Genomic DNA, 22,075 nt, shown 5'->3' on the forward strand with positions numbered 1-22,075 from the left:
GTAGCCAAAAAACATCAATTGCTGCCATATGCAAAGAACTCTACTGTGTTGTTGGGGGAAACAAAATGAATTTGAAATAACGGTATCTTCGAAATCATTGCTCAATACTGTATGTTATCATTTATACGTGGAGTCTAAGAAATAAATCAAAGTAGTGAATATAACAAAAAAGAAACAGACTCTCAGTTACAGAAAACAAACTAGTTGTTACCATTGGGGAGAGGGAAGGGGGGAGGAGCGTGATAGGAGTAGGGGATTAAGAGGTACAAACTACTGTGTATAAAATAAATAAGCTACAAGGATATATTGTGCAGCACAGGGAATATAGCCAATATTTTATAATAACTATAAATGGAGTATAACCTTTAAAAATTGTGAATCACTACGTTGTATACCTGAAACTTACATAATATTGTAAATCACCTATACTTCGATAAGAAAAAGAAATGGATATTTTAAAACTTAAAAAACAAAATCATTGCTCAATTGAAATTATTACTTGGCCACTCTAATATCCAGGTCTAAATCACTGAGACCATACTGTTTCCTCTACATATGCTTTTTTACATAGATGGGGCAAGTTTTTATGTAGTTGCAATATATGAAAAGAAAGTTGTGCAAAAATAACTGGGCCTTAGTTCCTGTTACTTAACAGCTGGATGACTTTGGTTCAGTTTCCCAATACGTGAAACAGAGAAGTGAATTCATGACCCAGTTGTCTCACAAGATTGTTGGGGTCATTCAATAAAATAATGTATATAGGGACTTCCCTGGTGGTCCAGTGGTTAAGACTCCCGCTTCCACTGTGGGGGGTGGGAAGGCTCCCATTCCATCCCTGGTAAGGGAACTAAGATTTCGCCTGCGAGCCCGTGGGGCCTGAAAAAAAAAAGTATGTAGACACATAAGGTACTGAGCAAATGAGTTGTTATAATTTAAGACTATGTTGAATCACAAACATCAAGTTGTCCTAATATTATTTTTTAAAGGTTATGAAATGAAAGAAAAATAAAATATGCTCCACGTCAGCAGATGAATCTGTCACCTCCACTCCAGGCTGGGTTACCTGCTCACCATCCAAAAGGACACTCCTAAGGTGAGCTTGAAAGGTGAACTACAACCCCCAGCAGGCTTTGCGCCCCAATTGCGTCATATAACCTCAGCTCCGGCCCGGGCCCAACCCTCTCCCCGCCCCCACCATTCAGAAACTACAACTCCCAGGAGGCCTCACGGCGTGTAAACCGTCCTCTTTCCCTCCGCCCCCTGTCTCCCCTTTACCCGCGCCGGCAGCTCCGTGGCCGGACTCGGGTCCCGCCGTCGGCGGACGCGCGCCGGGGGTCGCGCGGCTGCTGAGAAGGCCGAGCACGCGCGGAGGGAGTGGAGGCGTAGGGTGGTGGGAGTACGGCTTGCTCGCTCGCAAGATGGCGGATGAGGACGGGGAAGGGATTCACCCCTCAGCCCCTCACAGGAACGGAGGTGGCGGCGGCGGCGGCGGTGGGGGTTCTGGGCTCCACTGCGCCGGGAACGGCGGCGGGGGAGGCGGCGGCCCGCGGGTCGTGCGCATCGTCAAGTCCGAGTCCGGCTACGGCTTCAACGTGCGGGGCCAAGTGAGCGAGGGCGGGCAACTGCGGAGCATCAACGGGGAGCTGTACGCGCCGCTGCAGCATGTGAGCGCCGTGCTGCCCGGGGGGGCGGCCGACCGGGCCGGGGTGCGCAAGGGGGACCGCATTCTGGAGGTGTGAGTATCGGGGTTGCCCACCGCCCCACCCCTTCCCCTCTGTCTGTCCCTGCATTTCCCCTCTACCCCTGTCACCCTCAGGCCGCACCTCCCCTCAACCCCCGAACCGGCCCCCCGCCCCTCCATGGAGGTTGGCCCTTTTACCTCCCCACACCCTGGGTTTCTGGGACCCCCGCACCCTCCCTGTAATCTCCAGTGTCCCAGCGCCCCTACTGCTTTTACCCCTGCCCCCATTGCTTTGGCTTCTTTTTTGCACCCTTGCCTTCCCCTTTGGCATGCTGCTTTCTGCTCCTCGGTGCCCCTTGCTTTCCTCTTGTTGAACCTCTTTCTGCTTCTGACTGACAGCATCTCCTTTTCTGACCCAGCCACTGTGTGTCCTCCCCAAGTTCTCATCTTGAGCATCATAGTTTCTTGTTCTCCACCACTCCTTTTAGCCCCCGTGGACCGTCCCTTCTGCCCTCTAAACCAAATAGGCAGGACCTTTGATCGGCTCCTACTTTTCTTCCGGAAGCATCATCCCTCCACGCTGCACTCCTTTTTCTTTCCTTAGTTACCCTCTCATGGTTAAGCACTCCCTATATTTTTCTGTCCTACCGTGTGTCCCTTTCCTCCCCTCTTTTTTGTATTCATACTCTGAGAATACCTTCTTTTCTGACCCTTGCTTTTTTTTTTTTTGATGGTGGTGTCGTCTTTGACACGATAGTTTCTCTTCACAGTAGTCCCCTTATCACACCAGTATTTTGAATCTAGTGTCTCCATCACCACATCCCTCTGAGAGCATCCCTGTTCTGGCCCCTGTCTTCACTCCTGCACCATACTCATATTTCTTTTTAGTCGGGTTTATGGTAGAGCTCTCCTTAGCTCCTACTTCCCTCAAACTACAGCCCCTTTTGGATCTTTGACCTCCCCACTTTTTCAGGGCATGCCGTTTTCATTCTCTCTTCTAGTCTGTTCTCTTGTGATATCATGCTTGACTTTATTTTATTCTTTCTCTCTGAGGTGGTTTTCCCTTCTTTCTCTTTTTAGGCTCCTTCATGTTGAAACCCATCCTCTTTCCTTGCTGCAGTCCCTCCCGCTTCATAGTCCTTCATCCTTACTTCCTCATCGCATACCTTAAAGCTCTGGCAGGATGCTGCCCTGTCTTGCAGTTTCTTTGCAGACCTCCTCCTACTCCTTTAATCCAGGTGTTACATTTGTGTTTTTATACTTTGTATTAAGATTTGTATAGTGATTGCTGATTGACTGGTAGGTGGTGTATGCTCTCATTGTCTCCATTCTCCTCAGCAGTCTTCAATCCTGTATCTCTCTCCTGCTTACTGACTCTATCTTGTATATTCTTTTTTCACACTTTTGCCCTCTCTTTCAGTGCTAGGATTTGCCCTCATGAGTCTTTCTCTTTTTTTGGCCGCTCCGCGCGGCTTGAGGGATCTTAGTTCCTCCACCAGGGATCGAACCCAGGCCCACCGCAGTGAAAGCGCAGAGTCCTAACCACTGGACTGTCAGGGAATTCCCTCTTTCTCATTATTATACATGTTATTTTAACCATAATTTCCATAACCTTCAGTCTTTCCTCTAGTAGAACAGTAGGTTTATACAAGGTTTGATCAAGGTTTCACGGGGATAAGTATTTTGAAGAACCTATAGAGTAGTCTATCCCTTCTTATTCAGCTTATGCCTCTTACCCTTATCCTTGACATTCTTACTTTATGGTATCCATTCATTCTGTTTCCTCTTACCTTCCACCTCAAGAAAGAGTAGTTCAGGGCTTCCCTGGTGGCGCAGTGGTTGAGAGTCCGCCTGATGATGCAGGGGACACGGGTTCGTGCCCGGGTCCGCGGGGATCCCACATGCCGTGGAGCGGCTGGGCCCGTGAGCCATGGCCGCTGGGCCTGTGCGTCCGGAGCCTGTGCTCCGCAACGGGAGAGGCCACAGAAGTGAGAGGCCTGCGTAAAGTAAAAACGAAACAAACAAACAAAAGAAAGAGTAGTTCACCAAAGTAAGTGTTTGAAGCTATTATACCTTTCCTCTGTCCTTCCTGTAAATAGATGTGTCTGTTTTTCTGTTAATGTACTATGACTTTTCTGGTACTCTGGCAATATATTCTTAATTTTTTGGGTGTCAGGGCATTCAAAAACAGAATGCAGTAGTGACCTTTTGCTGTGTACCTGGGCACCTAATTCTTTCTAGATAACTCAAAATCTGTGGCTGATGTTTCCTTCTGATAGAAGCTCTTGGAATTGTCATTTTCCTTTCCCTTTGGAAGTTAACTTTGTATCCAGCTGTTTATTTTTAAATTTAAAACTGAAGTATGTATTTAAAATTATAAATTTATCATAAAGTTCTAAATCATTTACTCTTTACTGGAGTAGAGTACTGTGGTTTTTGCAGCAGAGTCCAGATATAAACTAGGTACTGTAAAGGAGACCTCAGATGATTCCCTAGACAGATAGAAGGACTTGCCTCAGGCCCAGGTTCCAGTCTAGGCCCATTTCTTCTTCTAGAGAAAAAACATTACATTTTAGTGGTGATGAGCAGACAACTTTCTTTTAGTGGGCGGGGCAAAAAGGGCACTCTTTGCTTAGAGAACCTTTTTCTGGAAGGTTGTGATGATTGGACATCTACCTGGCTTTGGATTCTCACCTTCCAACTGTATTTGGATTTCCAAATTCTTTGAAGTTTCTCTGCTACTATAGTGAAAATAGTGATAGTTGTAACACAGAGCCAAGATAGGTGGTAAATTGTTTGGGTCCTCAACTATACAGTTTCTTTCTCTTCCCTTCCCTTCTTCCAAAGTCTACATCTTTTCCTTAGGTTTTCAAGTGAGAGGAGGAAAACAGAGACCAAACACATTGTTCTTGAGGGATATCTGTATCTGCTACTTGTTTTGATCTTGGTTAGGTTTATGCTAATTTTCCTAAAGCATTCTTTAGGCAGTTTTTTCTGTCTCTCACCCAAGTTCCTTAAATTAACCTCTCTGTTGTCCCAGGTAAGCTTTGCATGTTGATGAAGTGCCAAGTAGGGTCAGAGTAGGCATAGGTAGATTATTATTGTGTAGATGTAGTTTGTATCGAGTTAGAGGTGGATGTCTGGACCTCCTTAAACAGATAATTGTTGATTAAGACTTTTCGCTATTTTAGACACTTTCCTCCAATATGCATATTATATTTTATTCCAATTTTCATATATTACAGTAGTTTGGACAACTGATAGAGGTTTGAAAGAACAGATGAGATTTACGAGAATAGAAGCTTGGACAAAAAAGAGCATTATTTTCTGTGCATTTCTTTAAAGGCTGCTTACCAAGGCCTTGTCCTGACTGAATCTTGGAGAAGTCATTAATTAAATTCAGTATGGTTTTGTTTGTCCTTTCTCCCTTCAAAACTGACTAGATTGTAACTGGTTAGGGAAAGAGTCATGTTGCAGGGCTTGGTACTGGAGTATGAACAAGCTTTCTGGGCTCTGAATTTTACTGCAGATGGAAAGTTTTCTTGAATGGCAATGTTAGTCTCCACCTTGTAATTTTTCCAGTGTAACATATATTGAGTGTCTTCCCTTTGATGTGTATACTTGTAGACTAGTGAGTGAAGGATCCTTTCAACAAATAGAACCAAAATAAATATGTCTTTGCACTAATCATATAGCATGTGAAGTAATATTAGACTTCAGGTGATTTTCTTAAGGTTAAGATAGTTTCAAGGGCTCTTGATTGATTTCTTGAGAGATGCCCTTAGGAGGGTTTAAGTGTGAGTGGATATGGATATTGTACTGTCTGTTTTTGAGAGATTAGGTTTGTCTGTTGGCTAGTTTGTTTTGTCTCTTTGGTATTTGCATAATATGGTCTTCAGTAAGCATGGACCCTAAGGTTGGCTTGTAAGCGTTCAATATCATGATATATTTATGCTAGGCAGAGAGTATATGCCTTACTTCTTTTTAAAAATAATTAATTAATTAATTAATTTTATTTTTGGCTGCATTGGGTCTTCGTTGCTGTGGACGGGCTTGCTCTAGTTGAGGCGAGCAGGGGCTACTCTACGTTGTGGAGCGCAGGCTTCTCATTACAGTGGCTTCTCTTGTTGCAGAGCACGAGCTCTAGGTGCGTGGGCTTCAGTAGTTGTGGCACGTGGGCTCTAGAACACAGGCTCAGTAGTTGTGGCTCACGGGCTTAATTGCTCCGTGGCAAGTGGGATCTTCCTGGACCAGGGCTTCTTTTTTTTTTTTTTTTTTTTTCCCTTACGCGGGCCTCTCACTGTTGTGGCCTCTCCCGTTGCGGGGCACAGGCTCCGGACGCGCAGGCTCAGCAGCCATGGCTCACGGGCCCAGCCGCTCCGCGGCATGTGGGATCTTCCCGAACCGGGGCACGAACATGTGTCCCCTGCACCGGCAGGCCGACTCTTAACCACTGCGCCACCAGGGAAGTTCTCACCTTACTTCTTGATAGCTACAAGATAATATAACTTTTCTGTATTAAAGTTAAACCATGAGAAAAAGATGTTTTTGTGTGTATATATATTTGTTTAGTGATAATTTAATTTAAAAACGTATAAATATGTCATGGGCATTCTTTTTTTTTTTTTTTTTTTTAATTTTATGTGAAAATTTGAAAATTGACTAAAAAGAGGTTGGGGCCACACGAAGTATTTTTATGAGTTAAAAAGTACCTTCTTAGGATCTGTTTTCTCAGTTGTAGGTGAATTCTATTTGGCTTAGATTCTCCAGGTAGGTTTTGGAAATGGTGTTTGAAATCATGGTTGTTGATCAAAGGAAGTTTTTATGGCAGTGATTCTCAAGCTTTAGTGAGCGTAAGAATCACTGGGTGTGCTTGTCAAAAGTATGGATTCTCAGGCTCACCCTTTAAAGGTTATGATTCAGTAGGTCTTGCACGGGGCCTAGAAATCTTTATTTTTTACTCCCTGGCTAGGTGTGGGTAATGCAGCCAACATACCCACCCCATACCTGGAGTGAAACTACAAGCCTTTAATTCTCTGTTCATTTTATTGTCATGATTATGTAGAGAGTCATTAGCTAAGACTATATGAACAAAGTGATTTGTTAGGCTCTTGAAATCCCAGCCCTTAGGAGAATCAGTTCAGTAGATAGTGGACTAACTGTTGTATCTAATCATCTACACTTTATTTATTGAATCTTGATAAGCTGTTGTAATAAAGGTGAGGGTCAAGAGGTAGAGCAAGTTAATAATAATTGTTATTATTATATCGCTTTGCAATTTGTATAGTGTTACAGTTTGCACAGTGTTTTTACATTTGATCTTCACAAGAACCTTGTGAGATAGGGAAAATATAAGCTCCTTTGTGGCAGGGACTATGTCTATGCTGTTTCCGTAGCTAAATATCTAGCAGCACATAGAAAGTACTCTTCCATAAACGCTTGCTGAATGAATGTATGAATGAATGAGTATTATCCCTATTTCATAAGAGAGGAAACTGGGTGTTGCACTAATGAATGTTAACCAGAATTAAACCCAGGTCTTTGGAAGCTAAATCCAGTGTATTTTCCATTTCTTTGTTTTCTCAGCTATTCTTGACTGTTATAGTTAGCTATTCTTGACTGAAGTCACTTAAAATTCTTAAAATTCAGTCATATCCCTATGAAGTTGGATGGCAGTTGAACTTTGGTTCTATGATTTTGAAATGTAACTGTGTTATATCTTTATTTACCCTGTCTCTCTTATTGTTAAAATTGGGTAGAAGACAGGGGACCAAAATAGGCATTCTTTGTCCTTATTTATTGCTATCTTTATTGGTTATCAGTGAAGAGAGCATGAAGATCGTAATTGCAACCCCAAGAAATAGTTTTAATTCCATAGGTAGTGGTGGCGGCAAAATAATAAAACTAAATTTGAAAATAGCATTATCTTCCCCACAGAAATGTTTTCTGCAACATTGCTGTGACCACGAAAAGATTTTTTGTTAGTAACGTGAAGATTTGTTTGGGTCATATAAGTTACTGTGAAGAACAATTCTTTTTCCAGCCACCACTTTTCCAGTTTGTTTCAGGAGAGGGTTTATTACCATGCTCTAAAGGATAATTGTTTTTTCAGATAAGTCCCGTTGGGAATAATTCTTATGATCTGGTAGATAAGCAAAGAGACTCTCAGTTGACAAGCAAACATTTACGATTTATGATCACTCTACGGTGCTTTGGGAGCATGATCTGTGTTAAGTTCATTTATTAGATGCTGACATTGCTGGCACAAAGGATATTGTAGTGGTTTAGGTTAGCGCCGGTTAGGGTCATTCTGTTCTTCGACTGTAAGCTATAGAGATGGTTTCTGTGCTTCACTTAGGCAGTCTAGTAAGAGCCAGTGTATGGGTGGTGCAATTCCAGGCCCACCTTTGGAAAAAAAAATTTAGGCAGTTTAAAACCATTTAAAAAAAAATTGAAACTCATAGATTTTATATTACACCCAGTTAAAAATAAAACCACCTGAAACAAGTTTCACAAAACTGTGTTTACTAGTATCATGCACTCTGGTATTTTTTAGTCCGTCAGTATTTTGGGTTTTTTGTTTTGTTTTTTGAATGCTGATGGTGGCCCACTGCATTAATTTCATGACTCATTAGGTTGTAATCCACTATTTGAAAAACAGTGATTTAAGGTATCAGTTTTATGATGTTGGCTAATATCACCTCATGTTCAGCCTGGTACCACAATTAAGCACAAACTATGTGTAAAGTACTGTTAGGCTTGTATGAGTCACAGAGTCCCTGCATCCCTGCCCTTGGGAAACTTACACTGCAGTGGGGAAGGTGCATGTAAACAACTTACTGTATGTAAAGCAAAATGAAATAATGGAGATAAATGAAAAACACAATGGAGTTTAGAGGTAAGAAGAGTGAATATGCTTGAGAAGATTGGAAGATTGGTGGGTGGATAGGTCATAGAAGGCTTTTAAACTGTGGTTGAAGGACAGGTGTAATTTTAGTAGGCAGAAGAGGGGGAAGGATTTTATAGGCTGAGGTAACTGTGTGACCAAAGGGAGGATCTTAGGATAACAAGGAATCTAAAGTTGCTGTTTGTTTATAGACACCTGTGCTTCAGGTTAGATCAAATGGGGTTTTGGTTGCCGTGCTAAAAAGTTTGGATTTTATTCTGTTTTTGAGGACAGAATATCGTTGTATGTGCATTAATACCCAGGACTCCCTGAGAATTTAGGTTTTTTTTTTTTTTTTTTTTTTTTTTTTTTTTTGCTGTACGCGGGCCTCTCATTGCCGTGGTCTCTCCCGTTGCAGAGCACAGGCTCTGGACACACAGGATCAGCAGCCATGGCTCACAGGCCCAGCCTCTCTGTGTCATGTGGGATCTTCCCGGATCGGGGTATGAACCTGTGTCCCCTGCATTGACAGGCGGACTCTTAACCACTGCGCCACCAGGGAAGCCCGAGAATTTAGTTTTTATTTAATTATTTACCTGAAGAGGTTGAATAACATTTCCAAGGCCAAAGAGGAAAATCACTGTTAGAAGAATTTCAGAGCATCTACTCTCTTGGGCTGTCTTGTACTATATAAAGAAGGGAACTAAAGACAACTAAGCTCTAATGCCCAGAGCTGGGAGCAGCTGGTGAGGAGCTGGTTGCCTTTAATTTGTATATGTATTTTACTCACAGCACAGTTCAGCTTCTCAAATACCTGTTTCTCTTTCTCTTATGTTTTATATTGACGGTACTTACTATTGTGTTTACAGTTGATAAGTTTGACCCTATATGCTGTAGGTCCACTTGTGCTCTGCCCTACAGATGTTCTGTTTTAGCTGTACTCCTCTGATTTGAAGATGCCTCCTTTAGTTTAAATCTTTTATTTGCATACAGCATGTTGCTGGGAGTTGAGTGGGACTGAAGACAGACGGGGAACTTAATATGTATAGTACGAAGATTTATACCTGCAGTCTACCTTCAAAATGAAAATTCTTACAAAGATCCTTCAAATAAGGTTATTTATTTATTTGGCTGTGTTGGATCTTTGTTGTTGCGCGTGGGCTTTCTCTAGTTGTGGTGAGTGGGGGGCTAGTCTTCGTTGTGGTGTGCAGGCTTCTCATTGCGGTGGCTTCTCTTGTTTCGGAGCACGGGCTCTAGGTGCGTGGGCTTCAGTAGTCGCAGCACGCCGGCTCAGTAGTTGTGGATCATGGGCTCTAGAGTGCAGGCTTAGTAGTTGTGGTACACGGGCTTAGTTGCTCCGCGGCATGTGGTATCTTTCTGGACCAGGGATTGAACTCGTGTCCCCTGCATTGGCAGGTGGATTCTTAACCACTGCGCCACCAGGGAAGCCCCAGATAAGTTTAAGAATTGGTGGTGACCATACAGTGAATTCCTCCTGTCAGTAATGTGAGGGGTACTTCAGAATTCGATTTTGTGATATGGTATCAGTCAAATGCTAGGTAGTATGTGTGTAGTCTCTTTTGTTTATTATTTATTGCTCCCTGCTAACTAATAAGGTTTTCATAGAGTTGAGGAAATACACCTATCTACAAGGTATTAAAGTTGCAGAGTAAGGTACTGCATTTGAGTACTCTTATGTGTACTTCCTTTAATGAACTTCCGTTGTTATGAAAACATCTTTTAAAAAAATAGTTTTTGCTTAAGCTATCTGAAATTGCAGATTCTTGTGTCAGACCTCAGAGCAAGACTAGAATGACAGGTCTATGTACTCTGTGGACTTGAAGCACAAGTAATTAGTTTACTTCTCTTTGGAAAAGTACAGAGCAGTCTGCAGAGTCAGCTGCTTGTGTGGATTTTCTCCCAGCTGCTTTGAAGAGGCTGATTACTCTTACAGAACTATTCAGTGCGATTAACCAGGAAGCTGTCTCTCTCCCCTCCAACCCCCTGCCCCTGACAGTACTTTTATATCTGTGGGCCTATCTAGTTTTAGTTATATTTATTTAGTATGTTTTGAAAATTGGGAGATTGATTAACTTAATATTTGGAGATGTGATGACCTCTGTGAAAGTTTTGGAAACTTCTTCCACTTCTTTTGCTGATCAGTTTTATCATGATAAAGTTTGTAATTTATAAAGTGTGTAGTTTGTCTACTGAATGTACCATGCAGGTTACTTAATTCTTTTTACCCAAAATTATGATCATTTTGATTCTGGTAGGGTTAAAAACTATTTTTTGGATCTGTTTTCTCAAGGTACGTAACTTGCATCTCTTTTCTTAGAAACGACAATGAGTTTTGTTCTCTCTACCTGGTGTTTTGAATCCAAGGAAATGTGACACTAAAATTTCCCTTTCTGAATTGTGTGCTAATAGATTATTTTAGATTTCCCTGGCCTACCAAATTATCCTTTATGTTGCTGATTTGGAAAAGGTCTTACTGTAACTTTCTTCTTATTCAGTATGCTGGAATAGACTACAACTTACAAAAACTCTACTGTAGTCTTTGTTCCTCAGCTTCCAAAAGAAACTGTGCAAATTTAATTTGGGTTAAAGGATGGTATTTGATTGCTGAAGGGCCATATCACTTAAAAAGTATCTCTCGTTATTCATTTCTAAGGGCTTTTTACATAGATGAAGGTATTTTGAACTGTTTTTTCAGTAGTAGTGATTTACATTTCTCCTCACACTCAAATACAGTACCTCTGGAGACTAATTGAATATTTAGGAAATGGGTGTTGGGATTCAGGGTGCAGTTTGTCACTGCAGAACAGACTTATTAGATCACATGAGGAATCATGTTTTTAATTGCATTATGTGGTAATTCAGAAATAGTAGTGAAATAGAACTTTAAAATATTAAGATTCCTTCTTTGATAATTTACCTGACTTGCAAACTAAGGTTGTTGATAAAGCAAGTAGATTTTATTCTTTAATTAACTTTCACTGTACACCAAACTAAAAACATTGGGGAGTTGCATTTAAATTGGCCATTTAGGCAATGGTTCAAATTATAGCAGAGCTCAAAGCCTGAGCTGATGCTGAGAAATGCTTTAGGACTGATTGTTTGTTTTGCTGGTGAATACCTGATCGAGGGGGCCTGAGAAATAGGGTAGATTGGAGGAGAATGAGTTAGTCAGTCAGGTTAGGGAAACCATTATGGCTATTAGCAACTTTCTTAACCTTTATCTAGCATTCATTATCCGGCAGGGTGAAGAAGTAACCTATTTTCACATCCAGCTTTACATTTAAATTGAACCATAGAGTTGTTATATGCTGATCAAGTTTTTGGTTCTTTTTTGTTTTGTTTTGGTTTCTTTTTTTTTTGTGGTACGCGCGCCTCTCACCGCTGTGGCCTCTCCCGCCACGGAGCACAGGCCCAGCGGTCATGGCTCACGGGCCCAGCCGCTCCGCGGCGGCATGCGGGATCCTCCCGGACCGGGGCACGAACCTGCGCGTTCCCTGCATCGGCAGGCGGACTCGCAACCACTGCGCCACCAGGGAAGCCCCTGATCAAGTTTTTAAAGACAAAAGTTGAAAAGTAAGCAAACAAAAAAATCTTATCCAAACAAGATAAATGTATACTTTTATAGCTTTAGTATTGGAAATTTCTTTAAGACTTTACTGGTAATACTTTAGCCTCTGTCGTGTGAGGAAACCCACTGTGCTTAAATTTTTTAACTAAGTGTGGTGCATTTAGTTTTTATGAGATGAAACAATATAATTATAATAGATTATTCCCAGAATTAACATAAAATAAAGGCTGCTTTTTAAATGTCAACATGTTTATTTCTTATTCCTTCTTCTTACCTCATTTTGCTATCCTTGGAATCAGTGTTTATTTTTTAAAAAATTAATAAAAACAATTAACTTTTATTTTCAGTATATTTCAGTAAAAGAAAACACAGCCTCACTTTGGAATTGCTTACACAATTGAATGTCATATTTTACTCTTAACCATTATTTTTATTGCTACCCATAATAGAAAACAAAATGATCACTAATACTAAGGCTTGAAAAATGTAGAGCTTGCATAATATTTTTAGTACTTCCCTCTAAATAGTGAAACCAGTATAAAAGTTAAAAATAAGGACTGAAATTATGGAAGTGCATAAAGGAAAACCAGTATTGAGTTTATGTGCTAATCTTATAATTTTTTTTCATTCACTCAGGGAAAACTTTTAATGAGTGCTTACTATATGACACATACAATATTAGACACTGGGGATAGGAAGCTGAATGACATGTAGTCTTTGCACTAAGGAATTTTCGGTTTGGTGGAGAAAGCGGCAGCCTTAGGTTATTTCTTAAGCCCAGTTGACCTGATTCTCATTCCTCCTCCCTAACCTCCCCCATCCTGCCTCACCACAATGGGATGAACAAGTTTAGAGCAATTCCTCCAAGCTGCCATAAGTACTTTTCTGCCCTTAGTTATCTATACTAGTAATGCAAGTGCCTAGAGACTATGTGCATATTCACAGGAGTCTTCCAGACACAAAATGTACTAAAACTAGGAGGACTGTATAATTTATTGTCCAGACCAAGACACTTGAAAATGAAAGGGGCCCATTAATTTTGCTAGGATAAAAGGTGTAAACTCGTTGTGTCCTGGCCATGTGGAGCACAGATCCAAAGCCTTAGTAATTTTAATATAGGAGGCTGTTTTAAAATTCTAAGACTAGAATTTTGTATTTTATTAGGAGGGAAATGAACAAGTTTGTTTTTATTCTTGGTGTCAAGTTGTTACATTGGCCTTACAGGTAATTATCAGATAACATGAACTTTTCTTCTGAATAGCTTGATTATAATTTTATATTGATTTTTAAAATACCTTAAAGCCTTAAGCCTTATTATACTTTTTTAAAATTGAACGACAAGATTGATTTATTTAGAAATAAGTCTACCTGTGTAGATTATATTTGTATCCTGATTGCCTTGGAACTAGAAGGTTTGAGGAATCTATTACTCCTTCCCAAGTAGTAAACCCTTGTTACTTGTGGCTGTAGGTATTATGGTCGAAAGATAGATGATGCTTATTTGTACTTTTCCTGCCTCAGGCAGCATTCTTTGTGAATAGAACACCCAGCAAAGGGTAAAAAGTCCCAGTGATGGTGAGCAGCTTATTTGACAAGTTATTTATTCTTTTTTCCCTCTTTGGGAAGACTAGATGCTGATTGACATACCTCTCAGTTTCTCAACCCTGCCAGGACCATACTTTATTGTTATTAGTACTCTCTTTTGCCCAGCATTAAATTTTTGGATGTAGGTGCTTTAAAATATTGGTATAAATATTGAATTTTGCTTTTGATACTTAAAAAAGGCTTTGGTAAGGTTTTGTGAATTAGGGCTCTCCATAGAATGCATAGCCTCCACCATTATAAACATCCCCCACCAAAGAGGTACATTTGTTAGAATTGATGAGCCTACGTTGACACATCATTGTCACTTAAAGTCCATAGTTTATTTTAGGGTTCACTCTTGGTGTTGTATATTCTATATGTTTGGACAATTTGTAATAACAGTATCTGCCATTGTAGTATACAGAGTAGTTTCACTGCCCTAAAAATCCTCTGTTCTCTGCTAATTCATTCCTCTCTCCCCCTAAGCCCTGGCAACTACTGATCTTTTTACTGTCTCCATAGTTTTGCCTCTTCCAGATTATAATACAGTTGGAATCATATAGTATGTAGCCTTGTCTTTTTTCACCTCGTAATATACATTTAAGTGTCCTTCTTGTCTTTTTATGGCTTGATAGCTCATTTCTTTTTAGTGATGAATAATATTCCATTGTCTTCTGGATCTACCACAGTTTATCCATTCCTCAACTGAAGGACATCTTGGTTGCTACCAAGTTTTGGTAATTATGAATAAAGCTGCTTATAAACATCTGTGTGCAGGTTTTTGTGTGGACAAAAGTTTTTGACTCCAAAGAGTGTAATTGCTGGATCCAGGTGGTAAGAGTATGTTATTTTTATAAGAAGCCACCAAACTGTCTTCCAAAGTATACCCTTTTGCATTTCCACCAGCAGTGAATGAGAGTTCCTGTTAAGCCATATCCTCGTCAGCATTTGGTGTTGTCAGTGTTTTGGATTTTGGTCATTCTAGTAGGTGTTTAGTGGTATAAAATTCATTTTTTAAATTATAAAAGTAATGTGTTAGTAATGTTAGAAAATTTGGAGACTAAGGGAAAAAAATCACCCATCATCTTACCATCCTAACACGACTACTTTTTTGTATTTTGGCTGTCTTCTTTTTTTTTTTTTTTTTTTTTTTTTTTTTGTGGTACGCAGGCCTCTCACTGTTGTGGCCTCTCCCGTTGTGGAGCACAGGCTCTGGATGCGCAGGCCCAGCGGCCATGGCTTACGGGCCCAGCTGCTCCGGGGTATGTGGGGTCCTCCCGGACCGGGGCACGAACCCGTGTCCCCTGCATCAGCAGGTGGACTCTCAACCACTGTGCCACCAGGGAAGCCATTGGCTGTACTTTTTTAATGTATTTGTTATGAAGTCATACTGTTACATATAATTTGTGATCTAAGTTTTAGAATTAATAGACCATTTTCTAGAATAGTTTTAGATTTACGGAAAAATTGAACAAATAGTGTAGAGTTTCCATATATACAACCCCCACTCCCACCATACAGTTTCTCCTCTTATATAAGTATGGTTATTTATTAAATGTTTAACATTTGTTAAAATAAATGAACCAATGTTGATCCATTATTACCAACTGAAACCGATAGTTTATCCTGATTTCATTAGTTTTTACCTGATGTGTTTCTATTCCGGGATCCCGTCGAAGAAACCACGTTACATTTAGTTGTCATGTCTCCTTAGACTCATATTGGCTGTGACATTTTCTCAGTCTTTCCTGTTTTTGATGACCTTGACACTTTTGAGGAGTACTGGTCAGGTATAGTATGCCTGACTATTAGAATTTGTCTGATTTTTTTTCATGATTAGATTGGAGTTTTGGTGATTTGGAGAGGACAGTCACAGAGGTAAAGTATCATTTTCATCAGTTCATATCAACGGTACATACTATCATCATGATTTATGACTGTTGATATTGACCTTGATCATCTGGCTAAAGTAGTATTTGCCAGGTTTCTCTACTTTAAAGTTATTCTCCTCCTCCTCTCCCCGCTCTTCATAGTGTACCCTTTGGATAGGAGTCACTGTATGTAGCCCACAGTTAAGGAGTGGGAAGTTATGCTTTTCTCCTTTAGTATGTAGTAACTGTATAATTTATTTGGAATTCTGCATAGGAGAAGAATGTCTCTTCTCCCCTGTGTATTAATTTATTCTGTCATTTATTTATATCAATATGGGCTCATGGATATTTATTTTATACTTTGGGTTGTATAATCTGATACTGCAACTTAATTTTGTTGCTCCAGTTGTTCCAGAATCAGCCATTGGTAGCTCTTTCAGTTGGCTTCTGTGCCCTTTTACTATACTCTCATCAATGTGTGTTTTTTTTGTTTTGTTTTGTTTTTGAGCATTTCCTTACTTTCTGGTACTACACAGTGCTCCAGGCTCATCTTATGTGTTTCCTGCCCCAGTCCTAGAATCAGCCATTTCTCCAAGAGGCACTGGTTCTTTTTACTGGAGAATGTTATTAGAAACCAAGATCTAGGCATTAGGTATGGTTCTTGCTAAGAGGGTGTACTTTCTTTCAGGCCCTCAGAGCAAAGAAATATATGTGTGTTTATTAATCCCTGTATATACATATATGTATAAATATTTCTATATGTAACCATTTGTATCTATATTAAGTTAAACATGAGTTCTTACTGATGTCTCTAGCTTTTCTTCATTACCATATGGATGATTTATCCCCCTCCCCTTGCTGATTTGTACATTTCCACTCCAACAGTGAGACACTTGGCTCCCTACATCCACCATTTATTTAATTTTTCAATTCCAGTATACATGTGTACTAATTCCAGATTTGTTAACCTGTACCCCTGTGGGAAACAACTTTATTGACTAGAATACAGTACTTATGTGCAGTCCCTTTGGCCTTTAATCTTACAGAATTCATTCATTTCCAGTTACTTAGGTCTGTACCTTTTCCCCCCTATATGCTTCCATGAGGTTTTTTGAAATAGATTTGAAATGGAGTTAGATTCTCTTGTTATAGCCTGGAATTCTCTGAACCTACTGATTTAAGAAAAAGTTGCAAATATTAAGGTTTACTCTTTGTGTGGTAAAGTTCTGTAGGTTTTGACAAGTGCATCCTATCATGTATGCAGTGTTACAGTATCATATGGAATAGTTTCACTGCCCTAAAAATCCCCTGTGCTTCACTTATTCATCCCTCCCGTCCCTCCAAGCCCCTGGCAGCACACTGATCTTTGCCTTTTCTGGAATGTCATATAATTAATTGGAGTCATACAATGTGTAGCCTTTTCAGATTGGCTTCTTTCCCTTAGCAATATGCATTTAAGATTCCCATATGTCTTTTTGTGTCTTGAGAGCTCATTTCTTTTTATAGCTGAGTAATATTCCATTATCTAGATGTACCAGTTTTGTTTATCCATTCACTTATAAAGGACATCTTGGTTGCTTCCAGTTTTTGGCAATTATGAATAAAGCTGCTATAAACATCTGTGTGCAGGTTTTTGTGTGAATATAAGTTGTCAACTCAATTGGGTAAATACCTAGGAGTGTGATTGCTGGATATTATGGTAAGACTATGTTTAGCTTTTTAAGAAACTGTCAAACTGTCTTGCAAAGTGGCTCTACCATTGAATGAATTGCTGTTGCTCCACATCTTCACCAGCATTTGATATTATTGTGTTTTTTTTAACCAATCAAATAGGTATTTAATGGTATTTGCAGTTCTCCAATGATGAATGATGTTGGGTAACTTTTATATGCTTATTTACTGTCTGTATTTCTTCTTTAAGAGGTATCTGTTCAGATCTTTTGCCCATTTAAAAAAATTTGTCTATTTATTTAGGCTGCGTTGGGTCTTCCTTGTGGCACATGGGCTTCTCTAGTTGAGGCTCATGGGCTCTAGAGTGCACAGGCTCAGTAGTTGCAGAACTCGGGCTTAGTTGTGGTATGTGGGATCTTAGTTCCCTGACCAGGTATAGAACCCGGGCCCCCTACATTGGGAGCGCAGTCTTAACCACTGGACCACCAGGGAAGTCCCTGCCCATTTTTAACTGGCTTGTTTTCTTATTGTTGAGTTTTAAGTTTTAAGGTTCTTTTATATTTTGTATACAAGTCCTTTATCAAATGTTTTCCAAATATTTTTTCCCAGTCTGTGACTTGTTTTTCTTAACAGAGTCTTTCACAGAGCAGAAGTTTTTAATTTTTATAAAATTCATCTTAGCAATTTTGTCTTTCATAGATCACATTTTTGTTGTCTAAAATCTCATTGTTATACCCATCATACCCATCACTAGATTTTCTCCTGTGTTACCTTTTAGAAGTTGCATTTTTATAATCCACTTCTTAATATAACATTGGCTCAAACATATTTATAGATTATTTTGTTCTTCATATTTACAATTTTAAATGATTGCTTTATAGTTAAATTGTTTTGCTATAATTTTCTTTACCATTCATTTCCCCTTATTGCTGACTTTTTATAAGAACAGAAATTTGGAAACAACCTAAATAATGAACATACTTGTACCTTGCTTTTTCTGTGTTCAGGATTATTTCATTTCTTTCAACAAATACTTGAGAATGGTCTACATGCCACTGTAAAGTTCTTGCCCTCATGGAGCTCATGTTTTGATGATTTCCTTAGAATAAATTCTCAGGCCATTTTGGGTTGAAAGAACATGAACATTTTTATGACTTTAGATGCATATTACCAGTGAAATTGCTTTCCGGAAGGATTTTACCTGTTTATGTAGTCATCGTCTCATTTTCCACATAAGTTAACATTAAGAGTAATTGAGATAATAGTTTTGTGCTTTTAAAATTGTTAACCAGATGGTTTATTAGAAAAAACGCAAGCATTTTAGGAACCTTTGACCATTTACTTTCTCTAGTTGTACTTCTCTTGTCCTGTCAGTAAATTAGGTGTTCTAAAATGTTATTATTTCTGAAACAAAATTCCAAAAAGTTCTTGATGTTTAGTGTTCTGGCATTGTACTTTGGTACAGACACGATCAAGCTTGACTTCCTTTGGCTATCTTTATTGCTTATGCATGTCTGAATCCCTTATCTCCAGAGTGTAAGGGCAAAGTACAGCATGATTGCTAAGACAATTAGTCAGTTATGTGACTTGATTGTTTGCCTAAGTTAGATAGCAAAGAGGCAGAGGTGGATGAAAAGGAGTCAACCTAAGCCAGCCAGATGATTTAACTGAAAAATTTAAAAGGACATGTCTTTACATTTCAGTAGAGTAGTTCCTTGTTTTTATATAGTGTCTAGTATAGATGTCCTCAACAACTGGGCAATGAACCAGTGAAAAGTCAAAGGAAGTGTCGTTCTTTTGATGAGTCAGGGGACTGTTTTTCTCCAACTTGTAAGGTCTTCACCCAGTTTCCAAGAAAATATATTGCAGAGAAGATAGGGAGTTTGTTTAAAAAGCTTTGTGTAATTGAAAAGATAGAAAAGCTATGTTAAATTTAAAAAATTACCCATAGTTCCATAGTTACCCTAACTTAGCTATTTTCATAGTTTACATACTGTGTCTATTTGGGGACAGAAATATCTTATGTGCTCATAAGATCACAATGGACGATATTTTTATATTTTAAATGCAAAAAACCTCAAACGATATTTATAGTCTTTTTTGTTTTTTGCATTTTACATACTAAAGGACTTTTCCATGTTTGCATATAGTCTTCATAAATATTTTTTGAGTTGTAAGTTCATTTGCTTGATGTACTTCAATGTCATTAAAAGTTTTTCTAATGTTAGCTATTTGGCTAGACAAATTCTTTTTCAAATACTCTGTGAGAAGAAAATGCTTTATAGCCTTGAATGCTTAAAAATCTAACAAGGGAATTCTAGGACTCCTAAAAAAGATCAATTATATTTATAATGTAATATAATAGTATTAATCAAGTGTTGAGTGAGTTTGATGTTTCTCACATTATGGCTTTAATAAACTAGACAGAGATGCTGTTGATCTCTGGCTTGACTTTATAATCATCTGTTGCTGACGTTCTTAACTACACTAGGCTTGAAATATGTGTCCTGTTGTTTTTAGGAGGTTAAGACAAAAGGCCAGAGCAGTAGTAGGGGTAAAACTAGCTCTGGCTTAATTTTCTCTTCATTATTTTGTTGAAATAGGCTTGTAAGACGTGAAAGTATTGAAGGCTTAGCTTATTTTCCACAAAGATATGGGAGGTGGAGGAAAAAGGGTGTGTTTTATCCATTAAACAGTTTTGTACTGCAGATATGTGTAGAGATTCATCTATTAGGATCTTCATAACAACATTGTCAATAACAGCAAAAAAAAATTCAGAGTAATCTAAAAGAATAGGTGCTGTTTCACTCTGATGATGGACTACTATTTTACATTTATAAATGAGGATATTATATAATTTTATTTTAAAATCAGCTTTATTGAGGTTTAATTTACATACAGTCAAATGCACACATTTTGAGAGTTTTAAATCTGAGAAAAATACAGATCCATTTAACTACCACCCCAATCAAGATATAGAGCACATATATTACTTCAGAAAGCTTCCTTGTGTCTGTTGTACCCCCTGCCCCCTCCCTGACAGACAACCACTGATCTGATAATTATCACTGTAGAATAGTTTTGTCTATTCTGAACTTCAAATAAATGAAATCAAATCAAACAGACTCTTCTCTGTCTTCTTTGCTCAGTGTAGTTTTGAGATTCATCCATATTGTGGACATCAGTAGTTTGGTCCTTTTTATTGCTGAGTAATACTCTGTGGCATGAATGTGCCACAGTTTATCTGTTTACCTCTTGATAGACATTTGGCTGTTTTCAGTTTTGGACTATGATGAATAAAGCTTCAATGAACGTTTAACTATAATTGTTTGTATGGCCATGTTTTCATTTCTCTTGGGTAGATATGTAGGAGTGGAATTGCTAGGTCATATAGTAAATGTGTTTATGTTTCACATTATAAGAAACTGCAAGGTTGTTTTTGCTTTATGCTTCCATCAGCAATGCATGAGAATTCCATCTCTTCCACATCCTTGGCAAAACTTTTTTTTTTTTTTTTTTATTATTATTATTTTTTAATCCGGTATGCGGGCCTCTCACTGTTGTGGCCTCTCCCGCTGCGGAGCACAGGCTCCAGACGCGCAGGCTCAGCGGCCATGGCTCACGGGCCCAGCCGCTCCGCGGCACGTGGGATCTTCCCGGACCGGGACACGAACCCGCGTCCCCTGCATCAGCAGGCGGACTCTCAACCACTGCGCCACCAGGGACGCCCAAAACTTTTTTTATTTTAACCTTTCTGTGAACATGTAGCCGTTGTGTTTTAACCTACGGAATTGGGAAGTGTCTCCTACTGCTTGCAGTTATAGGACTTTATTGTCTGTTTTTTACAGGCTGCCTCTGGGGGACTAACTACACTTTAATTACTTTCCTGCATGTCACAGGGGGTCAAAATAATATTCTGCTTACCACATAGAATGGCTCCTTCCTGTGGCACGTATAGTGATTGAATGTGTCATATTTCCATCCATGCCTAGTTTCATTATATACAGGTTCCTTCATAAACAGTATACAAATCCTGACTATTTAGAACTTTTATTTCCCTGCTTTTTTTTTTTTTTTTTTTTTTAATGTGGTACACGGGCCTCTCACTATTGTGGCCTCTCCCGTTGCGGAGCACAGGCTCCGGATGCACAGGCTTAGCAGCCATGGCTCACGGGCCCAGCTGCTCTGCGGCATGTGGGATCTTCCCGGACCGGGGCACGAACCCGTGTCCCCTGCATCGGCAGGCGGATTCTCAACCACTGAACCACCAGGGAAGCCCTTCCCTGCTTTTTTGGGAGTGTTTATATTAGCTTTGCAGTTTCCTCAGCTGGCTAACTTTAGTTGAATAAAAGTCTTACTTAAAGCCACTCCCATTAGCTAGCTAAAAGGCCTCTCCAGTGGGGTCAAATTTTGGTCTTATGTAAAAAATGAGGGGCATTTTATTAAAATTATCAAGTGTATCTTTACAATGCTGAAGACACAAAGTAATTGGGTAGCATAGTTGCCTAAGGAAACTAAATTTTGGTCTTAGTTGTGGATGGTTAGATTTTTTGGTTGCCTTCTTTTTTCCCCTCCACATTTTATTTATTTTTTAATTAATTAATTAATTTTATTTATTTATTTTTGGCTGCGTTGGGTCTTCCTTGCTGCGTGCGTGCTTTCTCTAGGTGTGGCGAGCACGGGCTACTCTTTGTTGCGGTGCGTGGGCTTCTCATTGTGTTGTCTTTTCTTGTTGCGGAGTATGGGCTCTAGGCACGCAGGCTTCCATAGTTGTGGCTCGCGGGCTCTAGAGT

At 39.5% G+C, this 22,075-nt stretch overlaps 1 protein-coding gene across 2 annotated transcripts in view; it reads left to right on the top strand.

The window, feature by feature from the left end:
• Nucleotides 1-1,255: 1,255 nt before the first annotated feature.
• Nucleotides 1,256-22,075, top strand: part of SNX27 (sorting nexin 27) — an 81,034-nt gene continuing 60,214 nt past the window's right edge. The window contains exon 1 of one of the 2 annotated variants that reach the window (XM_059080240.2): nucleotides 1,256-1,735. In XM_059080240.2, the coding sequence (XP_058936223.1) occupies nucleotides 1,419-1,735 (317 nt within the window). In that variant the 5' untranslated portion in view covers nucleotides 1,256-1,418. The remainder of the gene's footprint in view (nucleotides 1,736-22,075) is intronic. The other variant, XM_067036101.1, reaches the window with a different exon arrangement.

This window comes from Kogia breviceps, chromosome 1 (genome assembly GCF_026419965.1).
Source record: "Kogia breviceps isolate mKogBre1 chromosome 1, mKogBre1 haplotype 1, whole genome shotgun sequence".
Lineage (NCBI taxonomy): Eukaryota > Metazoa > Chordata > Mammalia > Artiodactyla > Physeteridae > Kogia > Kogia breviceps.